Source organism: Phoca vitulina, unplaced genomic scaffold (assembly GCF_004348235.1).
Source record: "Phoca vitulina isolate PV1807 unplaced genomic scaffold, GSC_HSeal_1.0 scaffold8, whole genome shotgun sequence".
Taxonomy (NCBI): Eukaryota; Metazoa; Chordata; class Mammalia; order Carnivora; family Phocidae; genus Phoca; species Phoca vitulina.
The window spans coordinates 22,805,122-22,826,367 of record NW_022589711.1 but is presented as its reverse complement, the minus strand read 5'-3'; the positions used below and the strand labels follow the sequence as shown (position 1 = coordinate 22,826,367).

At 36.3% G+C, this 21,246-nt stretch overlaps 1 protein-coding gene across 14 annotated transcripts in view; it reads right to left on the bottom strand.

The window, feature by feature from the left end:
• Positions 1-21,246, bottom strand: part of EPHA6 (EPH receptor A6) — an 811,402-nt gene that overhangs the window by 171,753 nt on the left and 618,403 nt on the right. For all 14 annotated transcript variants that reach the window (XR_004299778.1, XM_032406359.1, XM_032406369.1 and 11 more), the window contains one exon: positions 18,908-19,093. Coding sequence is in view for 13 of the 14 variants with exons in the window: in XM_032406359.1 (XP_032262250.1) it covers positions 18,908-19,093 (186 nt within the window). In the remaining variant the exon portion in view is untranslated. The remainder of the gene's footprint in view (positions 1-18,907; positions 19,094-21,246) is intronic.

Sequence of the window (21,246 nt, the reverse complement as noted above, 5' to 3'; positions counted from 1 at the left end):
CATCTGCCTTCGGCTCAGGTCGTGATCCCAGGGTCCTGGGATCTAGCCCCACATTGGGCTCCCTGCTCTGCGGGAAGCCTGCTTCTCCCTCTCCCACTCCCCCTGCTTGTGTTCCCTCTCTCTCTGTGTCTCTCTCTGTCAAATAAATAAATAAAATCTTTAAAAAAAAAAAAAAAGAAGACAGGAAGTTCTGCGGCAGTTAGCTAGCTGCCTGTGGAAAAGCTGTGAGGAAAGCTGGCCATTCCTGTTTGAGGAGCCTTCGGCCAACTGGAAACAAGCCTCTCATCTCAGCTGCAGAACCCTCTGATAAGTCAAGTTGTCTCTCTTTTTCTGTCCCCTCAGTTCAGTAGATAAACTACACTGGAAAAGAAAGTCCGATTAATATCTTATTAATTGCCAAATCTACTATTTCGCCCTGTACTTGTTGAGGGAACCGATCCTCTGACATGAATATGTTTACTGTTAAATGAAAGACTGAATAAAACATAACCATGCAACTTAGGGCGACATGAAAAAGAGGGATATTTATACATACTAATCTGGAACATAATGTTGTTGTGACATGGCTATCATCCCCCAATACCTATTATTTCATTTTTCTACTGAAAAAAAAAAAAAGCTCACTGTTTTATTTTTTTATATATTTTTTTTTATTGAGATGCATGTCACATACCATAAAATTCACCTTTTTAAAGGGTTTTAATTCTTTGACTTTAGTGGTGTGCAACATTCAACACTATCTGGTAATATTTTAAAATGTACCCAGGATTTGTTTTGAGCAGGTGTGGTTCGACACAGACTGATGGTGACAGTCACGCAGGAATACGTTTTTAGACTCAAAGATTCCTAGAACCAGGAGGCACAGCCGACCACACAGGCCACCTGAGAAGCACCAGGGCTGGTCAGAAGGGAACAAGACTGAGGGGAAAATGTGGACCAGAGCCTCTGCTGGGGTTTTAGCAGGAAGGAATGGGCAAGGCAATATAAACTGGCCAAGCATGTTTATCCTTGGCTAGTTGAAATGATTTCTGGGGCTTCAGGGTGTAGGGGCTGCCCCTAGTTGTCTGACAGCTGGCGCTAGGGTGATTAGGACAGGTTGGGAGAGCTCAGTAAAGGAGGTGGTTGGGGTATGGGCTTTGTATTGATTGGCTTGCATGTGAAAGGCCCACTGCAAGTGAGTCTTCTACCATCTGCAGGAATTAGTTACCCTGGAGGGAGGCTCTTTAGAATTAGCAAGTCTCAGATGTCAAAACATCAGAAAATAAGAAGGCATATTTAATATAGATAACATGATCACTAAGAGAAGGACTGCATTTTCTAGCCTCCCTTGCAGCTCTTCTCAGCACAACTTTTATGGAATGTTTCTAATGTGACCAGTCAGCAACATCCTCCCTCCTGCTGGCTAGCGGTAGGCAGAACAGGTAGAACTAGGGCAGCATCTTGGACCGTGAGATTGAAGTCCTATGCTAAGGAGCGTGGAAAAATGAGAAAAAAACCGGCTCCCTAATTATCACGGAATGGTCACAAAGCGCTGTACTGATGATGATAGATAGATGACCTCTACTTTCCTCTGCATGCTCCCTTTGGTGTCCTTCTTAAGCAGATTCCTTCTAATTGTTGGAAAGAGGACTCCCTGCAGGTCTATTGACTGTGTTGTCTATAGTTGGGCCCCATGGGAGAGCCAGATTTTTATGTGAGGAAGAAATAAATTTCTCTCTTAATATAAGCCACCATGATTAGAGTTATTCAGTTACTCATTGTCAAACCTAATATTAAATAACATAATAGCTAATTAAAAGATATTGCAACTAACTTGTATAGCATGATTCCAGTTCTGTGCATAAAACAATATATGGAGAGGTACAGATAGAGATGTAGGCATATACATGTATAGAAAATTTAGGAAGCCTATCTCTGAATTAATAGGGATTAACTCTAGGGGATGGAACTGGATGGCGGAAGAATAATCAGATAATAAAAAGAATAATCAATAATAAAAAGAAAATTTTATGTTTAACAATAATTTTTTAAATGGCAGGTTAAGATTTATTTTCACTCTTTATATTTTTGATTTTTAAGTATAAATTTAAATAGCAAAAAGATCCACTGATTTTCTTAGCTCCTTTTGCAAGCAGCTATTGAAAGAAAACATAAAATTGTAGTTAATGAACAACGTAATCATAGTTATGCTAAATTGTTGCTGTTAACAATGTATTTTTCCTAAAATATTTGACTTTATTCCCAGTCTGTTATTTTATGAATCACCCTGCAAATCTGATAGTGTCTACTATTGCTATATATAAATTATATATACCAACATAGAGTTATGCTTGTAACTATCAAAACCAAACAAATTAATTTTCTAGAGATTTTTTAAAAAAATCCATAAAGTGAACATCAATTACTTCTCTGTTGTCTTTCCTTTTGGGAAATGTCCTTTGCTGGTTCCAAGCTATTCTTGTCAGTCTCTCCTTCCAGAGGAGGAGGTATGTGACACAGTATGGCTGGAGCATCCCATCCATTTGGACACAATTACACCAAAGATGGACCCAGCTACAGACAACACAGTCAATAGACATGCAGGGAGTCCTCTTTCCAACAAGTAGAAGGAATCTGCTTAAAAAGGACGCCAAAGGGAGCATGCAGAGAAAAGTAGAGGTCATCTATCTATCTATTTATCTATCTATTGACTGATTGATCAATCGATCGATCGGTGATTTCACTGTTGTTTGAGCTTCTGCATCTGGCTGTTCTTGGATTACTACACTTTTCAGGTATGAGACTCAATAAATTATTTTTGTTTTTCCTTAAATTAGGATGAGTTGGGTTTATGTCACAGATTAATTTACTATTTTGTTTGGTGAGGTGTTTCCCTCAATTGTTTCAAGGGTTCAGTTATAAAAAAATTATGCATACACATAACATTCCATTTATAACTTGACATACTCACTTGCAAATTGAGTTTATTAGAAATGAAACCTAACTCTTAGGTAGAAGCCATATGAAATTTCCTACATTCAACAATTTCTCACCTACAAAAGTGGCAAATTCATAAGGTTGTTCAATTTAATATAAAGATATTTTTCATCATAGCTTAGAAACAAAATACTAACACAATATTTGTTTATTTTAGGAAGCACAGACAATATGCAAAATACAAAGATGAAAACAAACAAAATTATTCTAAAGCTGTAATCCAAAAATAAACACTACTATATTTTCAATCTGTTCTCTCTCACATAATAAACTTGGTTTAGAAAATAATTTTATTGGACCAAAAAACTATTAAGTTAATGATAAATTTGTAATTTGGGGAAACCATTTAATTAAAAAAGTTCACCTTGCTTTCCAATAAATATGCTTTGTAAAATTAATTTACTTTTTAAAAAGGTCCTGCTTTAAGCTTTTCTTTGAGGTTCATTTTTATTAACTAAATTGCAAACAGGCTAATCCATCTAAACTGGAAGGACTTCTGTATATAATTCTCAACATAGGCAGTATTTTTTTTTTTTAAAGATTTTATTTATTTATTTGATAGACAGAGACACAGCAAGAGAGGGAACACAAGCAGGGGGAGTGGGAGAGGGAGAAGCAGGCTTCCCTCGGAGCAAGGAGCCCGATGCAGGGCTCGATCCCAGGACCCTGGGATCATGACCTGAGCTGAAGGCAGACGCTTAACGATTGAGCCACCCAGGCGCCCCAACATATGCAGTATTTGATAACTCCATTATTTACTACATAATCCCAATTCCAGAGTATTTATATTAATTATATGCCTGGTTTATAAATAACTATAAACAGGTAAGAATCCTATTACATCCAGTTTCATATATAATAAAAATATTTTACAGAATATGCTTTAGTCTACATTTTAAGTTTTAGACTGAATAATCTATTTGGTCTAAACAATCTAGTTTTGGTAACGTACCAAAATAATGGCATGAGTAAAACTGGGAATTCCAGAAATGCTAGTACAGTATTGTTTTAATGGTATCATTGCTTAAAATGGTTCATTAATTTATAAAGCTACTCTCTGTTGAGTGTTTACTGTTTATGCCAGAACTTTCTTTGGTGCAGAATATCCTGAGCCCATCAGAACGAAGCCTACATGATTTTATAAAATTATATGTGGAAGGGAAGAAGTAAAGATATGGAATAATGAGTATCTGGGGGAAGGTAGGGTCTGCAGGTTTTTAGATGCCAGTCTAGTGCGAATATTGGGAAGGTCATTGCTGTGAATGAGAACACATGGGGCCCTGAGGCAACAGTGAGCTTGGTGTGTCCAAGGCACACAGATGGCCTGGATGGTCTACGCACAGGGCGGTAGGAGGGCACAGAAGTAGAAGACAACATTTAAGAAGCAAACAGGGTCTAGATCATCGAAGGCCTTGCAGGCCAAAGTGAAGACTTTGGATTTTTTTTTTTTCCTAAGTGCAGTTTGCACTTTTTTTTTTTAATCACTCTGGTGTGAAAAATAGGTTGTGGTAAGGGCAACAAAGCAAGAAGAGTAGTTACAAGGCAACTGCATTAAGTTTAGGAAAGACTGCTTTAATTTAAAGTATGAGAGAGTCACAAAGTAGGTATTAACCTGTTCCCTAAGGTTTTATGTATATATATAAATATATAGTTAATTATATATATATATAAATATATATATAAATACACAGTTAAACTATAACTATATCTAACTTATTTAACTATATAACTATATCTAACTTGACCATTTAACTATATCTAACTTGACCATTGAGAGCAATGTTTTTGTAGGACAAAGTTCAATTTGGGCAAATAAAAAGATTATGAGACATTTACAGAAACAAAAAGAAGTTACAGCTTTTAAAAATCAGAACACAGGTCTCCCTCACTAATAGAAAGTAGAGGCTTCCTGTGAAAATTTTTGAAAGCTGAAATGGTGTAAAGCAAAGAATACCCCTGCTATCCAAAAGTTTGCAATAGATCACTTTGTTTTTATGAAAGATTTACATTATTATGGTACCAGCATACAGTCTTTATAACTAGATAATCAGTGTTTTATTATTTCTGCATCAGTGAGGAGGTGCTTTCTGGACAAAATTTAGAAACTACAAAACTAGTATTTACAGCCATACCCACCTCTAATGGTCCCCATTGAAGTTAATGTTTGATGTAGGTTTGCTTTGTCTTTCAATGATTGACATCAAGATTCTAAACTGTAGTGTGGCTTTTGTCACAATGTCTGTGAATAACATATTATTTTTTAAAATAAGTTTTTTTTCTATTATAAAGGAGGCATCTTTAACACAAGCAAAAATATACCCTTCAACCATTAAATTTACAATTAGGTTCCTCATAAGCTTTTGAAGGAATTCAAATTTGATTGAGAGAGAGGTTTGTTCCATTCATACTAGCTTCCCTACCAGTCTTTTTTCTTTCTACCTTCCTGGCCAGTTCTCAATTTCTTAATTAGTAAGAAGGGTAGGCATCTATAGTTAGATTGAAGGGTGAGTCTCTTTAGCAACTGAGCATTTCCCTGTAGCTAAAACCTTGAGAATATAACACATGACTGGTAGCATTATTTTAACTATAGGAACTGTTTCATTTATTCCATCTTATAAAAAAATAGTAATTTTAAACTTTCCATGTTGTATAATTAAAGCTTTCATCATGTGATAAGTGTAGTCTTCCAAATGTCTTACTTGGAAGTAGTATGAAATATTTTTTGAATCTGTTACCAGTCAACTCTATGATCAAGGAATATTGTTTCATTTAGGCAGACAAATTTGGAACATTGGAATTGGCATAAGGGAACCTTTTGTTTTTGTTTTAGTAAATGTATTTAACTAAAATGTAAGAAGTAATTATATGAATTATAAATCCTCTTTTAGGGAAATGACTACTTTCTCCATTTTTTGGAACAAACTAGTAAATCCCCCTAGGCTCAACCTTGATTCTTCCTTTCTTTAAGTGGCCCCTCTCTATGCTTGAGTTTCTCCAGCAGCCTTACACTTCCTCTCTAGACCTGTCTCCCCCCTGGGAATATCCCGGTATTTCTTGCATTGATACATACCCTATATTAAAGAAATCATTAAATCACAGAAACTGTAGCTAATGGAAGGCCCTTTTGTATACTTTCATCCCAGTGTAATGGAATACTTCAGTGATTAGGTTCATGAAATCGTGATAGAGTCGTGGAGGTGCTTTTGCTTTTTGTATTTATGGATTGCTGTGCCAAATACAATAGCATGTCTCATATAATATATGGCTATGCCAAAATGAAAACTGAACTTATTTCAAGAAAACCATGCCACTAATGTTTAGGGGAAAGGTCAATGCATTACTTTCAGGGCTAAGAATCCTGAAATAGCCATTGCATCTGAATGAAAAGGAGAAAAAAAATCATTGATGCCTTTGGTTGACATTTGTGATGAGTGGAAAATGACTAAATTCACTTACAGTGATTGATGTAACCTCATAAAAATGTCAATAAATTCACATCATTCTGTTGCTGTATCTCAATCATGAGTGGACTAAGTCGTTCCTACTTTTATTTCTCAGGCACAGGAAACACACTAGTGTATTTCTTCATCCATTCCAAAGTTGGGACTGAGTGCTATAACATAGAAGACACAGACTAGGTAATGTAGAGGTACATAAAGATGAATTAATTGTGGTCCCACTTTCAAGTTGATTCTGGTCTATAGTAGAAAAAGACATGCATCTAAATAATTATAATGCAATGTAGTAAGTACCTAACATTTCAGAGGACAAGAACAGCTAAAAAATACGATTGCCATTCAGAGAAAGAAGAAACTACCAAAGTACAGAGAAGCACAATTATGACAAAAGCTGCCAATTTCATATAAATGTGACTGACATCAGAGAGTGTTCAAATTTAGAACTCGGCTTGATGTCTGAAAAATTAGGTTCCTTCTTCACCTTTTTCTTCTTTCTCTTCTTCCCTATCTTTTCCTTCCTTTCCCTTTTTTCTTACCATTTTCTTTCACCTACATGTACTTACTATTTATGCTCAGCACCACGCTAGGCACCACAATAAATAAGATAAAGACTGTCCTTAACAGATCACGGGCTCCCCAAAATGCCCATTCCAATACAAAGGATTTTGCCTTCTATTCAAAAGCAAATAAGTTTAAAATATATAGGAGGGGATATATATTAGAAATCCGGGAGGGAGATCAAGGGGAGAATGGAGTAGAGCTAGGATAGGAAATTAAGATTAAGTGGAGAAAATGACGTAGCCAGTACACAGCTTAACCTTTTATTATCAGGAAATTAAGGGTCATCATAAACCAAATGAAATGGTCCAGAGAGATTCTGGCTGCTCAGAGAATATGAGTGTAGCTTTCGTATCTAAACAAAAAACTGAGGGGCCAAGGAGATAGAGAAGGCCTATTTCCTTGTTTGCTCAGCACAGGGTCCAGCAAAATTATGGGGGTTTGAAGACCACAGATAAATGCATAAATGGCAGGATAGTTTTGTTCTACTGATGGGCAGTGGCTGGGCTGGGGAAGCCTCTACAAGGGCTGTGGCAGGTAGTGTGTAGGTAAAAGTGCGCCCCAATGGGTAAGAGAGATAAGAGAGGATGTTTGATATAAGCTGAGTCATCCCCTTATAAGGAGGGTTTGCTGACTGAGCTAAGGGTGAGAGGGGCAGGGGAGAGGGAGAATTTTCCATAAAGAGGGCCGAGTATGGTCAAATATGTGAAATAAGAAACGGCATGGTCTGGTTGGAGAAATTACTAATGGTTCACTGTTAACAAAATATAAATTAAAATGTAGAAAAGGGAGTAGATTAGGCTAAAGATATATTGTGATCAGGGGCCAATCATACAGAACCTTCAATTTCTATATTCTAAATTTCTAATTTTGTCCTCAGGGTGAAGGAAAGCCATTGAAGGATTTTAGGCAAAGAAGGAAACTAAAGAAAAAGAGTAAAAACAGTTTCATTTTAAAAAAACTAACTCAACAAGTGGTGATGAAATGGTCAATATGCAGAAGAAAAAAAAAAAAGAACCTTGGCCCATATTTCACATTTCATACAAAAATAAACTCAAAATGTATCATAGACTTACATGTAAAGTGCAAAGCTATAAAATTTCTAGAGGACAGAAGAGAAAATCCTTGTGACTTTGGGTTAGGTCAAGTTTTTCTTTCTTTCTTTTTTAAAAAGATTTTATTTATTTGAGAGAGGGAGTGCGTGCATGCTAGCCAGGAGGGAGAGGGGCAGAGGGAGAGGGACAAGCAGACTGAGTGCTGAGCCCAACAGGGGCTCAATCCCAGGACCCTGAGATCATGGCCTGAGCTGAAGGTAGATACTTAACCACTTAACCGACTGAGCCACTGAGGTGCACCTAGGTAGTTTTTTAGATATCACACCAGTAAGCATAATCCATAAAAACAATCATAGATATTACCAAAATCAAAAAGGTTTACTCTGTTAAAGACACTATTCATAGAATTAAAAAAGAAAAAAACAAGCTACAATCTAGAAAATTATCTACAAAAATCACATTTTTTTAAAAGATTTTATTTATTTATTTGAGAGAGAGAGAGTGTGTGTGAGAGAGAGAGAGCACAAGTAAGGGGAACTGCAGAGGGAGAGGGAGAAGCAGGCTCCCCGCTGAGCAGGGAGCCCCATGCTGGGGTTCAATCCCAGGACCCTGGAATCATAACCTGAGCCGAAGGCAGACAAATCACATTTCTCACAAAGAACTATATCTAGAAAATATTTTTTAAAACCTCAAAAACTCAACATTAAGGAAAAACTAACTCAATGGAAAAAATGGGTAAAAATCTGAAGACATACTTCACCAAGAAGAATTATATATGGATAGCAAATGAACATATGAAAAGATGATCAAAATTAATAGTCATTAGGGAATGCAAGTTAAAATGACAATAAGATACCAATATTGACTCACTAGAACGGCTAAATTTTTTTTTTTTAAGTTACAATACCAAGTATTGTCGATAGCACAGAACAACTGAAACCTATAACTACTAGTGGGAATGTAAAATGGTATACTCAGTTTGGAAAACATTTTGGTAGTTTCTTACAAAATTGAACACATATTTACCATACCATCTAGTCATTTCATATGTAACTATTTACCCAAGGGAAATGTAAATATGTGTTCACACAAAAACCTGTGCATCGATGTTCAGAGCAGATTTAATTAATTAATTTTTAAAAAACATTTTATTTATTTGAGAGAGTAAGTGAGAAAGAGAGAGAGAGGGAGAACAAGCAGGGGGAGGGACAGAGAGAGAGGGAGGAGCAGACTCCCCACTAAGCAGGGAGTCCGATGTGGGGCTCAATCCCAGGACCCTGAGATCATGACCTGAGCCAAAGGCAGATGCTTGACTGACTGAGCCACCCAGGCGCCCCAGAGCAGTTTTATTAATAATCACCTAAACTGGAAGCAAACTAGATGTCCTTCAACCACTGAATGCATAACCAAACTATGGTACCTCCATACAAAGAAATACTGCTCAACAATAACAACAATAAACGTGAATGAATCTCAAGTGCCTTCTGTTACAAGAAAGAAGCCAGACTCAAAAGGCTTCATATCATATAATTCCATTTATAGAACATTCTGAAATATAACTCTTCCTGAAAGAACTATTCTGATTAAAAAATGTAGAAGAAATAGAGAAACAGAATAATCACTGTTAGAATACAATGTTAATAAATCTTGCAGACAAGATCTACTATGGATGATAAAATTAGTAGGAAAAAGTTTGAGGAGAACCAGGATATTTATATAGTGTAAATTATCTCCCCCCAAATATATATTAGTTACAAAAGGGGAAAAGTAACTTTATAGTAGATAATCTAGAAGACATCACCTTAACCAGGTGATCCATGTTAACATCCCAGGAAGGCATATGGACATCATGTTTTCCCCAATACAATGCACTAAGAAAAGTACATAACTTAGGTGATATGCCAGCCAAAAATGCATAACTGCAAATCAAATTATGGAAAAACAATAGACACACCCAGACTGAGGGACATTCTACAAAGTAACTGACTAGTGTTCTTGAAAAGTGTCAAGGTCATGAGACACAAGGAAAAACCGAAGAATTGTCACAGATTGGAAGATCCTGAGGAGATGTGATAAGTAAGTACAATGTGGGAGCTTGGATGGGATTCTGGAACAGATGAGGACAGTAAGTGAAAAGGCTGATAGAATCTGAATAAAATTCTGTGGTTTGGTAAATAGTTCTGTACTGATATTTATTTCTTGGCTTTGATAATAATCCTATGGTTATGTAAAATATTAGCATCAGGGGAAACTGAGTGAAGTTTTTATGGGAACTATATAATTTTCACAACTTTTTCTGTAAGTATGAAATTATATCTAAGTGAAAATTGGAGAAAAGTCACAGTAACATATTCCAACAACAACAAAATAAGCATTAAAATATTCATCATGACATTAAATAAGAAGCTTGCTAGATTTCTATTCATGAAATTTATGGATTTTTTTTTTAAAGATTTTGTTTATTTATTTGACAGAGAGAGACAGCGAGAGAGGGAACACAAGCAGGGAGAGTGGGAGAGGGAGAAGCTGGCTTCCCACCGAGCAGGGAGCCTGACATGGGGCTCGATCCCTGGACCCTGGGATCATGACCTGAGCCGAAGGCAGCCACTTAACCTACTGAGCCACTCAGGCGCCCCTGGATTTTTTTTATTAGAAGTCACATATGCAAGGAGCCCATAATCGTTTTCAGTGATAAAGACTTCTACTGGTCTTTATCCAGTCCTACATAAGACCATCAGGAACCTGGTGAAGGTTCCTGAGGCATGACTGATTGCCTGAACTTCCAGTCTGGCAGAATGGTTCTTATTCTCCTGAGTTCATGAATGCAAATTCACGTCTATCAGATAGATTTATCCATAGCCCTTCTCCAGTTCGGCATCATCAAACTTTTTACCAGAAAAAAATTGCATCATGAGTGATTTGGAAGGAATTTTTATTTTTGGAAATGAGTAAGGTTTCACTGTCTAGATAATTCTATTCATTTGATTTTGAGGTATTAAAAGGCAACATGACGCATGCATAAACTTGTATTTATATTCCTTTTTTCTCTCCTAGTTCTTACAGTTTACAGTGTTATCTTCACATTGAGCAACCTGTTACTAGAATTTTTAACCTGTTATATCTTCTTATAGTCTACCCAATAATTAGGAGGCTAGTTAGGGAGAGGGGAGAGCCACAGGAAGGAGACATTAAGTTAGAGGCAGATCTAGTAAGGGGATTAGACTGGATGACCTTTAGAAAACCCAGGTACTTAAACATGGAAAGAACAAGAATAAATTCCTCCTGAATACAGACGAAGTATATTCTCTGTTGTAAATAGGGAGGTACACTCTGGCAGAATATAAGCTGGCGATCCCAATTAGCCCCAGTGCTGCTTGAACAGAGCGAGATACACAGGGCTACCAGAATGTGTCATCTTGTTCCTATTTGTTAGAGTCACACTTAGTTCATTTTCTGTTTATCAATATGTATACATAATAATTCTGAATGGCAAATACTTTGCAGTAAATATCCTGAGACTACATGGAGACTCCAGAAATTGCACAAGACTAATCTATCACTATTTTCAGTAACAGCAAATAGTAAATATTAAGGATGTTAGGAGAAGAGAGAAAATATAAAAACTCACGATTTCTTCTTTTTGTGCTGCCTCTCAGCCTTCCTTTTCCTTTGGGTTGCACCTCTTTCCACTTTCATTCTATCACCTTCCCCCCCACCCCATTCATTAACAGTGCTCTTCAGGGCAGCAGCTCTGTCATGAGCCTCAAGTTCTCTTGTGTCCTCAGTGATACTCACAATCTTTCTAATTTTTCCTGATCAGGTTTCTTTCACACTTTCCTCAGGGGCTACTTCAAACATCCACCAATACCCCAGGACCTCTACCCATCTCTTCAGCATGTGATCTTGCCTCTTACATGATTGAAAAAAGGGAGGCTGGTAATCCCAGAGGTGTCTGGCCCTTCTAGGTACCCACGTCCTTTTCATATCATAGTTCTCTATATACCCATTTAGGGTCAGTTTGGTACATTTCTGTCCAGCTCTTCAGGGATTTGGAAGAGGAAGAGACACATGGGAGTAATGAGAGTAAGATTTAAGATGGCTTTGTCATTTAGCATGGATGTATTCTAGGATTTAGTAGACCAGTAAAGAATGAAACCAGAGAAGGGAGATGCATGGACCTGATCCAGGAGGACAGGCATTTTGGCTTTCTTATTCACTGCCAAATACCCAATGCTTATTAAAGTGCCTGGCACAGAGTGGTTAGGCACATAATGAATATTACTTGAATAATGAATAACATGAATAACTTGAATAATGAATAACATAAACATCTGGAATGTAAGTAAGAAACCAACACGATCTAATTTGCATTTTTAACCTATCGTCTGACTGCTGTGTGCACACACCTCATAGTCCACTGCAAGCTGACCATCCTCAGATATGCTATAATGGGCTGTGCCCTCCTAATTGCCTCATCCAATAGATGATTCTCAATCCTTATCATACTTGGTTTCCCAGCTCATTTTATTCTATGAATCTCTCCCCCATTCTTAGAAACCTGTTTTCTTCTATGTTGTTTCTTCTCTTTTGTAAGCTTCTCTTCTTCAAGTCTGTCTGTTAAGGATCGTTTTCCTCAACCTTCTAGGAAAGCTCGCCCTCCCTATAGTTTCAATTGCCAATCACTGCTCATCTGGGGACAAGTCTTTAATTTGCACCGGCAGCCCAGACATCCACCCAGGTTCCAGAGGCTTTCTGGAAGTCTTTAAACGTCCCAGGCATGTGAAACACAACATATCTAAACCAGAATTCATTATTTTCTCTCCAAATCTGTATTTCTCCAGAATTTGCTCTCCATCCCCTTACTTATGTTAAACCAGAAACTTGTGAGGCATCTGAAATTATCCCCATTCCTTTATTCTCCATGTATAATCAATCACTAAAGTCTCCCAATTTAGCCTCGGAAACAGCTCTTGACTCTATTCCCTTCTTCTTATCTTTACTTATCTAATCTATTTTCTCATTATTTTTCACTTGGATTACTACACTAGCCTTCTTACTGTTTTGCCTGCCTAGAGTTTTTTCTTTCAATATGTAATCCGTACTGTTATCACTTTGCTTCAGATGTTTTGGATGTCTGCAATATCCTGACTTCTTTCTTAGCCACAAGGGTTGATTTCCTCAGCCTGGAAAACTCACCTACCAAATCTTGGCATGGCTTGATCTTTCACTTCATTCAGGTTTTTTTCCCTTTACCTAGAATTATATTCATATATTAATTTCTCTTGGTTTCGTCCAGTAGATAGAAGCTCTTTTTCAATACTGTATTACCAGTGCCTAAAAGAGTGGGCATCCAATAAATATTCACTGAACAAGTGAATGAATACATTAATAGTAACTGTATCCAAAAGAACACACATCATACTGGGAAATACTGGCTTACTTATTTGTTGCTCCCAGTGGATTGACGCCAACAAGTGGGCTTCTCAAGGGCACTGAGTGCCTCTTTTCTTTTTTTTTTTTTAAATGTTTTATTTATTTACTCATGAGAGTCAGAGAGACAGAGAGGCAGAGGCAGAGGGAGAGGCAGGCTCCCTGCCTAGCAGGGAGCCCGATGCGGGACTCGATCCCAGGACCCTGGGATCACGACCTGAGCCCAAGGCAGACGCTTAACCATCTGAGCCACCCAGGCGCCCTGAGTGCCTCTTTTCTATAGCTCTAGGTTTTAATCAGCAACAATGTCTAGCACCTGGTAGTACTCAGTAAATGTTTCTTGGAAAACAAAGCAAAACAAAACTCTCAACCTATCTTAGCTAGCAGAGAAGCTGAACTCCAGAGGTGGGGTAATAACCATCTAATTTATTTTTTTAGAATCAGATTTGCAGAATATTTATCCCTTCAATGTGTATTCCATATAGTTCCTTATAGGAAAAATTTTGCTTACAGGAAAAATTTTACCTACACTTTTCTCTTCACAGATTGTTAAAGATAAAACTTAATTGAAGGTACTTTTTGTTTCTTCCTGAACCTGTCTATCTTCTCTTTAGATCACTGAAACAAACCCGAAGTTATTAAAAAAAAAGTTAGAAGTGGGGTGATAAGTTATCACAGTAGAAATTTTCCTCACCAACATCTTGTGACTCTCTTCCTTTGGCAAAGGAACGGAACACAAAATATTAGGGATAGGTGTGACCTTCAGTGTTTTCTAGTCCAATCTGCACTTTTCAGTCTTTTTGTGCAGAGGAAAAGAATTGAGGCCTAAAGACATTGAGTGACTTGCCCGAGACTCTGTAACAGGCAGGAGGATACACAACCTGGTGGAGAGGCAGGTATCATATTGGTGGCAACAGCAATAGTTAAAACCTTGGACAATGTATTACTTGACAAGTAGAATGTAATTGTGGGACCAGAGAGGCAGTTCTTGTGCATTTACTGTACAATGTATTTGACTGACGAATCTGCTCTCTGACTTAGAGCCTGTGTGGACCCACTAAAACTGACTGGAAGGAACTCACAATATTCTGGCATATTTAAAGAGGGTTTGGCAGGCCCAGCACTTCCTGTTGAGGCTTCCATACTGTCCCACAGAGTCGTTAGAGATGTCCAACAATGAAGTGATGTTTGGGAGTTTGTTTGCTATCCTGATTGGCTTCTACTACTCCTTTCTAGATCTATGATTTGTTAGAGATGTAACTGTTCTATCTAAATTTAATTATCAGCTACTAAGCTGGGAGATGGGAACTTCATTAGTCCTCTCTTGTTTCTTCTATCGTCATGATTCAAACTGCCAGGCCCGGTCTTCTGGAGTGTGGTGACAGCACTGTATCGCTTCATTATCTAACCACAATTCTTATCTCTTTATAGAAGAGTAGCACTTTCTCTTTTGGTTATGTAATTAATGACACTGGTGTATACCTTACCAGTTACAAATTGCTACTATCCATGCTCCTAATGGCTACAAGTCTGTTCTCTAACTAATGGCTTCTATTTGCTTCTTGGAGAAAAAGTATGTGCTAAACATATGGTTTAGCTCAATTAATCTCTTTTTATATCAGTTTTATCTTAACAGGTTAATGAAATTGTGATGTGTATCAAATAAGTAGGTTCAACTTTTATCATACATATTTTTTATATCATACAGCTTTTCATCATTTAACTTTAAAGTTTAAAATAAAATTAAAGTTATACGCCTGAATATGAAAGAGCAAAAGTGTTCCCAAGAACTTTGTAATATGTATCTCTCAGAGATAAAACATATACATAAGATAAAAAGTATGCATATTAAGAATTTATAAAAGGATCTGATGAAGATTTTGATCTATAATTTTGCATTACTTTCAACTGAGAGTCTGTGTGTTTATTTCTCAGAACCCCAGGATACTCTACTAACATGACTGCATAAACCTATCCTGCATCTTTAGCTTTGTCAGTATTATCTTTTATGCAATATGGTAGTCCTTAGGGAGCATTAATTGCTAGCTATCTTTTAGCTACTTAAGGGCAATCTTGGAACAATTACCATGTATTTATGGGAATGAGGTATTCATTTATTTATTGCCTTTGTCTTAAAAATCTCATAGCACTGGAGTCAAGAAGATGCAGTATAAATATGCCCACTTATCTTTGTGCGAATTACTCCTTTCTCCATCTCTAACACCCACCTCAGCAGTGGCACAACACCGTTATTTGGGGCTCACCTGTACAAGTTAAAACTGTAACGATGATTGCCACTCAAAAGCATATTGAGTCTGTCCTTTCTCAATGATCTTTTTTTATCTTTTCCTTCCATCCCTGCTGCCCCCACTTCTTTCTTTTTCTTGAAATGGAACAAGGGCCTTGACTTAGGGAGCATACAAATCTGGCTATGTGGAGGTCACTGGTCCACTTTTGAGACTAGATTGTCAGAGATGTGAAACAATCACCGTGTCAGCTGTTTGCATGTTTATGTGAAATAAACAGAGTATTTCAAACTGGCAGACAAGTGCCACCGACTATCTCATTAAACCTATTCAGCTGACTTAGGATAAATAAATCTTACTACTTCATAGGGCTATAAATCATTTTCCTTTTCATATACTTTTATGTATATATATGCATATAAAATATATGATGATATATGAATAAAACACATGGGAATATATGACAAAGTCACATAATGTTATTCATCAAAGAGAGAAAAAAGATCTAATACCTTTCAACCTCTAAATTTATTGTTCAACACTTATTTCCAGATATTACATGCAAAAATACATGTAAGAAGACTTCAACATTATATTTAAGTTATTATTTTAAATGCTTTGGGAAGATTCATAACCCAACTTTAAAATTACATTTTTCCTTCCAGAGAGATATAAGACAGAAGGAATGACTTGAAAAGTTCATGCTAAATTAATGACAAGGAATTCAGAAAATATAAATGAAATAATTAACATGTTATTTCTTCTCTCTCTTTTAAATTATAGTCTTTGCTAGCTATTGTGGTATAGCTGGATCTTTCCAAATTTTATTTTATTTTATTTATTTATTTTATTTATTTATTTATTTTAAAAAGTAGTACTTTGACTTTATTCAGACTGTCATTTATTTAATGTTATTTAATTCAGATAAGATAAAGATAATTAAAGTATAAAACTGATTGATTCATGTAGATATAGAAGAAAAAAAAAAAAAAAACACACACACATGCACACACACACCCCATGGGTTTTAGAGTCAAAAAGACCTCAGCCTGAATACCTGCCATGCTACTTACTATGGGTTAGAGGTCTTTCTGCCGGTTAATTAACCTGTCTGAGCTTCAGTGGATAATGATACAGTAGTTGCTGTGAAAATGAAATGGTAAACTATTTGTGTAAAGTGCCTGGCACATAGCACCAATAATGGCTACCATTTAATGTGGCTTATTATGACACATACTATGCTAAATGCTTTATACATTTACAAATTTAATCCTTACATTATTTCCTATGGGGTAGAATTATATTGGCCCTATTTTTATAGATGTGGAAGTAAAGGAGAGAGATGGTAAATAATTTACCTAAAGCTGCACAAGTCTTAAGCGGCAGGAGTAGATTTCTAACTTTTCAAAACTTTGTGGCTTAAAACAACAGTCATTTTATCTTCTCTCATAATCTTTATGGGTTGACTGGATTGAGCTGGGCGGTTCCTTTGCTCTATAAGATGTCAATGGCAGCTACAGCCATCTGGTGGTGGTGGTGGTGGTGGTGGTAGTGGGGAGAGGTTGCAATGTCTCAGATGGCTTATTGCAAGCCTGGCATTCAAGCTGTCTCAGGGGGCTCAGACAGAGCTGTGGACTAGACATTCTAGTTTTCCTCCTCTCTGCAATACTGCTTGAAGCCTCAGCATATGGACTGGCTTTGCTCAGTACTGGAGGCCGAGTTACAGGAACGAGTGTTGCAAGAGGACAGGATCCAAAGTGCAGACATGTAAGATGCTTCCACTTGCATCACACATGTTAATGTCCCATTAGCCAAGGCCAATCACGTGGACAAGCCCAGAATCAATGGAGAGAACAACAGAAGGGCCTAAATACTGGCAGGCCCCATTAAGGTCACTGAAGTAAAAGACCAGTTCAACAGCTGTCATCAAGAGAGAAGGAAGCAAACCATAAGAGACTTAACTATAGAGAACAAACTGAGGATTGATGGAGGGAGGGGGGTGGCGGATGGGCTAGATGGGGGATGGGTATTAAGGAGGGCACTTGTGATGAACACTGGGTGTTGTATGTAAGTGATGAATCACTGAATTCTACTCCTGAAACTAGTATTACACCATATGTTAAATAACTGGAATTTAAATAAAAACTTGAAATAAAAAAATGGATAACCATAAAAAGAAAAAAAAAGTACTCTTTTGTGTCTTTCAGACTATTGAGGCTGTCAATAATCTTCTGCTCCCCTTGGGCAGCATGTTGGTCAATGCCTTGTGAGAGGGACTTTGGAACACATAGTCAATTAATGTTTTTTGTAAGGCTTTTATACTTTCCTGCTTTCAAATATGACATGAAATTTCAATGTCATATAAATGGTTTTAAAAGAAATTTCAGTTTTATGAAAAAAAATGCTTCTCAAAGATTGAAATGATTTTTTATGAGTTTTTTCAATGCCATTCTCTGTTGGGTTTTATATGTTATAACTCATTAGTGAATAAAATAAGGAGAAACATAGTTAAGGTTTGTGTCCTATCATTATTCAAGTAAAAGTGATTGTATAGCAATCTATTTATTAGAGTATAAGATTAATTTTGTATTTTTAAGAAACTTCAAAGGAATGGCTTTGATCCCACTATTTCTGTAAAAACAGGATTTTTTTTCTTGAAGTTGTAATTCTTTTATCCATTTTATATAAATTAAAATAATTTAATTCTAATGGCATTTATGTAGATGGGTTCCATTATGTAGATGTAAAAATCTTACTTCAGATAAAGCATCTCTATTTGTATATGAGATTTTTGTCCAAACAGAAGTATTTTACCTTAATGACCCAAAATATTTAAACTGTTTCTTCTATTAATACTGAAATTTTAGCAGCTTTAGAAGTGAATAGCTTATAGAGATTAGAAAAAAATCTATAATACTTTACTTTTGATTCATTACTTCAAGTTAAATTAGCAAATGATTTATAGCTAATAAATACCATTTCAAAGCTGTTTGGTGACCAATGCAAACTCTGATAATGTCGTAGCCTAATATCAAGACTATGAGGGGTGATATCAGAGGATGATATCCAAACTAAGTTATCCCCTTAATGGCTATGGTACTGCTATTAAAGTTTTGTTTGTTTGTTTTTTAAGGAACTGAGATAGAGATATATAAAAGAAGTAATGAAGAAAATCAGTACTTACTTTTTGTGACAACACCTTCTAGTCGAATGATATTTGGGTGGTCAAACTGACCCATGATACTAGCTTCTCTTAGAAAATCTCTTCTTTGTCGATCCATGTGGCCACCTTTCAAAGTTTTGATGGCAACGGGGATCTCTCTTTTCCCTGGTGTCTTCAAACGCCCACTACAGACTTCTCCAAATTCTCCTTAAAATATGAACAAAAGCAGTTGTTTGTTTAAACAGAATACTTACATTCCAGAAGAACTGAATTGTCACGTGTTACCATCTTTTTGTTTTTTAACATAATGAATGTTAAGGATGTCATTTCTACATGGAGTTTTCTTTCTTACAAATTAAATTTGTAATGACAATATGCTTGATCAGCATCATTTATAATGAATAACGGAATGCATTTTCCTATGGGGTAGGACAGGAACTACCATTGATAGATATCCCTGATCTGCAGAGAAATTATGACTAGCAGAATGGGTGATGCTAATGTGATTCTATAGAAAAGCAATCACTGCATAACATTTCCTGTTCCTGTTCTTAATACTGATATATGGGCCAAATATCTCTCTATTCAGGGAATCCATCAGGCATGTGTAGTGGATTTGACCCTGGAGGCCATATGCCTGAGCTTCACTACCAACAGAAATCAATGCATGGGTCAAGTGGTATATGAACATATTGAAATGACTACACTGAACTCAACTATAATAGGTGATTATACAAACTGAATTACAAGTCACGTGGCTGGAATACAGATATAGTAAGATGATCTATGGCTCAGCAATGGCTTCATTGGGCAGTAAGGAATAATAGCCAAATATTTATGATGAATTTACTACATATATATCCAGTGATAGAGGGCTGTGAGTTTCAAAGAAGTATAAGAGTTGGTCTCTGTTCTTAGGAGCTTATAGTTGAGTAGAAGAGTTCAGCTGAACATAAATAAAACACTTAAGAACATAAGAACCAATCTCTGCAAACGCTGTATTCTTTAAGTAAGAACAGTTGGATCTGGAAGACTTTTTGGAGCAGGTCAAACTTTTGCTGGACCTTGAGTGATGGGTGCTGTTTGGATATTCAAGAAAAGCAGTGACATTCCAGACAAGGAGTGAGAAAAGTGAAGACAAAGCTTCAAAGGTTGGAAGCCATATAGACACAAGGATCACTAGAGGGGTTATTGTGGGAAAGAAGGTTGGAATTTTTCTCAGTGCAAGGCAATAAGTTCAATAAAGCTTAAAATTCCAGACTTAGGTTTTCTGAGGCTAATTACCTGCATTTACTTAAGAGTATGATGCTTGATCACCAATTTATTAATCTGGAAAGTGAAGATAATAAAGTCTTCCATAATTCTATAATGTCCCTTCCTCATGAGGATATTGGGAAGATCAAAAGTGATGATATATGTAAAAGTCCTTATCAACTGTAAAGCGCTATTCATGTGCCTTAAGTTATATGAATCTTCGGAAGGTTCAAAGAAATGAAAATTAAACTATCCTCAATTGGTTTATTAGCTAGCAGGTCTGGCTAATAGTTCAATGCAATGTAAATTTAAGTGTAGAGGACCAAATCAAATTTTTGCAGTACCATAGATTTCAGTTATCTGTATTTTCTTTGGACCAATTCATTATAGTCAACTTAATGTTGACTATACATCAATATTAACTACTTCTTGGTATAAATGCTAAGATATTGTTTAAGTAAAAACAAAAAAACAAAAAAAACAAAAACAACCTAGGAAGGAAACAAACCAAAATATTGCTTCCTAAATTATGTGCAAACATGTACATTAGAAATAAAAAGCAGTCTAACAAGAGGGTTTACTCTATACATGTTAAACCAACAATAAGCAAGCAGAAAACACAGACTACAGTGGGGTCCCTAAGTTCAGTGCATATGATATTGGAGTTTTACAAATCTTGCTTAATTTGACATCAAAACAAGAAAAATCTTTTTTACTTAATGATGCTCTCAACCTGTTGGGGGTTAAATGTTCTTATGCTCACAGGAAAAAGAAGCCATGGTTTTTCAATTTTGTTAGTAATGTTTCTTTTATTTTTCAAAAGATTTTCTCTCAGACATAAAAAATGGCAGTTGATGGAGATGTTCAACATTTTTCTATTGAGGCTCTGAACTTTGACAGAAAAGGTATGTATATAAATTTAAGTTAATGTCCGATACACGCAGGCCTACTAAGATACTTGAAATTCCTTCTCAGATCACTGTGGTTTGTTATATGAGTATCTAGACAAGACAGATATTTTTCTTCTTTTTTTTCTTTTACTTTGACTTAATAAGTCTGCTAATAAATATAAAAACTTAGCAATATTTTAAAACTCCTCACCTGCC